The following is a 5,956-nucleotide window of genomic DNA, read 5'->3' as shown; positions in this document are numbered from 1 at the left end:
GAATTAGAGGAAGGTGCAGAAATTTAGGGGGCCCATTTAGAAATTTAGGGACCTTTCTTATTTGTTTGTTAGTAATAATGATCCAGCCAATCAAAGTTTATATAATAAATTGTTGTTTGTTTAGTAATTGTCTAGATTAAAGTTGGATCTTTTTTCATCTACATATATTGTTAATTAAATTTCTTTTATGCAATATAGTTTTTCATATTAAAATTTATTTTGGCTTGCTATTTTTTATTTGTTAGTTTCTACTCCTCATTCAAGTATTTAGCTTTTGAAGAAAAAAATCTCTTTTTTTTTTTTCAGATAGATTACTTTTTTTTCAGATAGAATACTTTTTTTTCAGATAAATCTCTTAAATAATCTAAGTAATCAAAATAGCAATTAAGATACTTCAAACCAGCGTTTAATAAAAAATTAAATCAACAAAATCTAATGGACACCATACTATATAGGCACTTGCAGATGTTGACTTTTTCTTTTATCCCTTTATTCCACAATTCAATATTGTATTAAGGTTATTAAAAACATTAGTATAACGCTGATTACTATCACCAAATAACATAATATCGATCACTCAATTTTTACCGATAAAGAAATAAATTTTATTATGAATTTATCATGTTAGATGCTGATCCTAACTCCAACATGAATTCATAATGTTATGAATTCGAAATACCACAGGAAATTATTTTGTCGGATTTTATAATTCACAGAGTTATCGTTATATTATATATCAGCGTTTTGAAATTCTCCCGCGAGATATGAACTATAAACAGCACATCACCCACAGATAAACAAAAGAAACACGCAATTATGGAGACAGGCCCTAAACTACCTGAGTAATACTGAAGCTGGGTACTCACTTCGTAACTCTACATAAGTTCCAAGAAAGTTAATATATTTTTGGAGTTGAATGGTTTCGCTGTCAGTGTTAAATTATTTCAGGGGAAGTTGATTTATTTCGAAAATATACCTTTATAAATCATCAAGGTCGTCTCGAGGGGGGCGTAGAAGGTGTCTAGCCCCCCTAGGAAATTAATTAATTTGCAAACTTGGGCGCTAGTGTAGGCAAAATTAGATTTGGAGTTGGAAATCGGCAAATAAGGACTTTTTTTATATATAGATCTTACTTGGCAAAAAAATTTTCTAAGCCTGACTCGGCTAAAAAAAGGTACGTCACCCCCCTTTAAGATCACTTCGGGACGGCCCTGTAAATAATCATCGCTGTTCCTCGAGATATTATGCCATAGTAACTGTTTTTACTCTTACTAATTTTTTTGGAACGTATGGAGTCCCTAACACAAAACCAACAAGATATATAAACAATTTTATTTTAAAAATCTTCTTGAAATTTAGTTTAGTGACATAGTGCATTATATAATATAATACAATAATCTGCAATAAAATAAAATAAAAATTTTCATGAAGTCTGTCTAGCAGACTTTAGCAAATGCCTGTTCGGCGACAATGAACTTGTCATATCGATTCTTGAACTCGTTGACGCTTCTTGAATCGATAACTTGATTTGGCAACTTATCCCATAAGAATACAATCCTGTTTGAAAAGAAGTAATATCTAGCTTGGTTTCTTGTTAATTGTCTCGACAGTCTTAATTTAGAGCCTCTAACATTACTTGCAGGTCCTTGTGCTAAAAGGGAATGTGGTATGGCATTGATATGAAACCAATTTACTTCATTAAACCCCTTAATGCTTTAAAATATTGTCCCCTCGTTGCCTTCTTTGTTCTAGAGTTTGTAGATTGAGATAAGTTAGACGGACTTTGTAATCTAAGTTTCTTATTGCTTGAACAAGTTTAGTTGCTTTTTTCTGGATGGCTTCTAGACCCTTTTTTTTGAAAAGGATTCCAAACAGATGCACGGTATTCCAAATGAGGTCGAAAAAAGGTTGTAAACAATATAACAAAAATAGGCCCGTCCAAGATTTTAATGTTCGCTTAAGCATACAAAGGATTATATTTGCTTTATTTATTGCATGTCTGATGTGGTAATTTCATTTTAATTTATTGTTAAAAGTTCCCCCAAGATTTCACTCAACTTTTGTTGTTTCAAGGTTGAAAACAGCTCCAATATCGACTTTCATAGTGAAGTAACACTTGTCTAGATTTTTGCTTGGTTTTTCTAACCAAATTTCATAACTTTACATTTCTCAATATTAAAGGATATCTCCCATAGCTTGGATCAGTCTATGAGGGCGTCAAGGTCATTTTGAATTGATATGATATCCATATTGTTTTTGATTGTAGCAACGAGCTGGCTAACATCTGCAAAAGCTGACAAAAATTCTTGACTATTTCTGGCGTGTCATTTATATATATCAAAAACAACAGTGGGCTAATTGCCAATTCTTGTGGTACCACACTCGTTACCTTTGCCCAATCAGAATACAGACCACCCAAGACTACTCGCTGTCGTCTACTTTTTAAAAAATCAGAAATCCAAGCAATTAATTTTACATCACACCCATAGCCATTAAGTTTTGTATTCAGTAGTTCGTAGCTTACTCTGTCAAAAGCTTTTGAAAAGTCCAGTAAGATTAGGACAGCCATAAAATTATGGTTTAGTGCCTCTGTAATTATATCTAATACCTCTAAGAGGTTTGTGGCTTAAGATTTACAACTAACAAATCCATGTTGGTGAATAGATAGTAGCTTGAGTTTAGTAAGGTGCTCCGTCATGTATTGTTTCACTAATCTCCCCATGATCTTACTTGAAATTGAAGTCAACGAAATTTGAAGGGAAACAATACCTGTTTCAAAAAATTTGATCAATATATAATATAATATATAATATTTGTATATTCAATCAATATATAAAATTTGATCAATATATAAGATAATGGAAAACTCAGGTTCTTATAACATTTTGAAAGAACAAAAGGATGTTACTGGTCTATTCCAGGCGGTTTCGATTTGTCTAAGCTGCACAGTAGAGTGGCTACTCGAGTATTACTAAATAGAATTTTACTGTCAACATAAGATATAGTTTGAGTTTTTGGTTTGAAATCTGGCATTAGTGTTCTGTTATGGGTCTGAGTAAAGGCTTTATCGAACTGTTGGTTTAAACAAAGAGTGATATCTTTTTTCTCAGTGATTTGTTTCCTGTCAGCATCAAATACTGCCTTGATATCAGTTTTTATTTTTTGTTTTGTTTGGCGATGTAGGAGTATAAAATTTTAGGATTTCATTTTGCATATATATAAAACATGCCTATATTTAAAATGCCTATATTTGCATATATATAAAACATGCCAATATATACAAAAACATGCCTGCAGAATCATTTACTCAAAAAATAGGCGTGAACACGCTAAGCCCTTAATGAAAGATATGAAAATGATGAATGTGTTTGAAATTAATATCTACCAGCATTTAATTTTCATGTATCGTTATAATCACAATATCTCTCCTATAAGCTTTAATAACAAGTTTAAAATAAATAAAAATGATAGCTATAATCTTAGAGCGAATATGTCCAACACATATAAACTGCCTCGGATAATAAACAAATATTCAGAGTACAGCATTCTATATCGAGGTCCAAAAGTATGGAATACTTTTCAAAAAGGATTCAAAGGCACGGTAAATTCGTTAAGTTCCTTCAAGTTTTTAACAAAAAAAGAAATTTTTAAAATATAAGAAATGTTTTTGGTTAATCATACTTTGAATAATTTCTCATAAATCTGTTTTTGTTTTATTTCTACTTTTGTTGGTTGCTTATCAATTTTATTAGCGAATTACGCGTTTTATTACGATATTTTATTGAAATTTTATTACGCATTAACATATTACGATATTTTTTTGAAATCTTGTTATAGGGGCTCTATGAAAAGATTGCGATAACGTACTGTCATCCTCATCTTCTTTGAGCCCCTATCTGTTTTACTTATTTTATTTATTGAAATTTTATATTACGAAGTTGTAAAATCTTATATTATATTAAAACAGATCTCACTCCATGGATCCGATATGGGGGTCTATTTCTACTGCATATATACTAGGGCATGCCACAAAAAAAAATTTTTGGTCGCGCTTTAAAAACCTATTCTATACATAAAAATAAGCAAAAATATGAATTTTCATTGTTCTATCTCAATTCTAGGTGCCAGAAGATGAAATCAAGATTTTACGAAAATACGCAAAGTATGATGAAATTACATGAAGGATGGCAAAATAACAAGATTGCACCATTTTGTGTTTAGTTTAAGATTACAATCACTACATGAAATATCTATTATAAACTGTTAATAATTTTTTATAGCTTAATAGTTAAAAATAGTTAAAATAACATTAACTTTTTCAAAAGAAATGGGTCCAAAAAAGAAGAAAAATGTCCATGTAAGTGAAAGTGTCAGACGACCATTGTATCTGTTAACTAACCCAATTTCACAGCTACCAAATACACAGCTTCCAACCAATGGTAGTATTTAAAGATATTATCAATATTTAATTTCAAGTAAAAAGAAAAGATTTATTAAAACACAAATTAACATGGCCTGTAAGAAGCAAAAAGGAACAAGGAACTTGGTGTGCAAAAGTAAGACATAACTGTAAAACATAAACATTTTTATTCCTAGATTAAAGAGGACTAAATAATTATTTTTTCAGGTGCAATAAATGTTAAATAAATAAAATATTTTTTAAAAATCTAAATTAGGTAGAGATTTTTGTGACCTTGAGACGCAATCAGACTGCTTGATTAGACAAATAGTCAACATTTGGACCAAAGCAGGATTTCAAGCATACATCATTTCAGAATATTCAATTCTTGACAAACTTCAAGCTCTACACAAGAAGTATCAACTTTTGAAAAAACGTGTTACCCTGAAAGATACCAAAGATACTAGAGAAAATATTAAGAATGAATTCATTTCAACAATGGAACAGTTGTTTGACATAGGCAAAGATAACTTAGAGCAACTGATGAGAAGTGACAAAATAACACCAAGAACACAAGCTGCTATTGAAGAAGACCTAAATTTCTATCTAGACCAGCAAACAGACAGGTAAAAGTATCAATTATATTGTAGCCTTTTTGTAAATTTCTCTATATTAATCAAATTGTTAGTAGCGCAGCTACTTTATGTAGGGCTTTCAGTCTGTCTGTCTTTCAGCTATCCATCTGTCTGTCCATCAGAGTAAGTTATTGCATTCTAATGTTATACATTTTTGTTTTAGGAAGTGGTTTATTTCTAAGCCAGATAAAGAGCTAGCTACCATCATTGAGAAACGACTAGAAAGGTATAAAAGACAAGAACAAATGAGAATGAAGTACCTAGAGGAGAAAGAAAGATGTAAATCAGCTCCCCCACCACTTGATGAAAGTGATGAAAACTTGACGCCAACTAAGAAAAGGTAAAACAAGTGTCATAATTACTTTAAAACTGTTAAAAAACTTACTTCTTAAAAATGAAATCCTAACTTATTTATGTAAATATTTTAGATACAAGTCTGGTCCAGCCAATTTGGATATGTTTGACTCAACTTTGACAGATCCAGATTTTGCTGTAGAAGAAGACTCATTCGAAGGTAGTGATGATGACTTTGAATATGGTGCTGCTCATAATAAAACCCCAAAAGTCTTACCTAAAGGCTCAATGCAAGTAAATAAAAGATTACAAGAGAAGAATTGATGGCAGTAACTACACCTATTTGTGCTAGAGGGTTAATCAGCATTGAATTACAAACCTGGCTGTTGTCGTCTGTTGTTAATTATCTGGGAGGAGATGTTAATCAGATGGGCATTTCTAAATCTAGTATTTCAAGAGAAAGAGCGAAAGTAATTGAACATCAAGGTAATTTTTAAAGGGACACCTAAAGAAAAAGTCTTTTATGCCAACTTTTTGCCAGTCAAAATTAAGTTTTTTTTTTCAAATCAAAAAGTTTTTCTTCAGATGCCATATTTCTTATCCCTGATTTTCTAATGTAAGTCTATTA

The 5,956-nt window shown here is 31.0% G+C and overlaps 1 protein-coding gene across 1 annotated transcript; it reads left to right on the top strand.

Annotated features, from left to right (window-relative positions):
* The first annotated feature begins 4,091 nt into the window (after positions 1-4,091).
* LOC136087063 (uncharacterized) lies at positions 4,092-5,652 on the top strand. Its single transcript, XM_065809569.1, has 4 exons — positions 4,092-4,556; positions 4,677-5,025; positions 5,198-5,374; positions 5,463-5,652. The coding sequence occupies exons 1-4, from the start codon at positions 4,511-4,513 to the stop codon at positions 5,650-5,652; spliced, it is 762 nt and encodes a 253-aa protein (XP_065665641.1). The 5' UTR covers positions 4,092-4,510.
* Positions 5,653-5,956: the final 304 nt, after the last annotated feature.

The sequence above is a fragment of the Hydra vulgaris genome, chromosome 11 (assembly GCF_038396675.1).
Source record: "Hydra vulgaris chromosome 11, alternate assembly HydraT2T_AEP".
Lineage (NCBI taxonomy): Eukaryota > Metazoa > Cnidaria > Hydrozoa > Anthoathecata > Hydridae > Hydra > Hydra vulgaris.
Note: the sequence above shows the minus strand (reverse complement) of the source record. Positions and strands in the feature narration are given on the sequence as shown.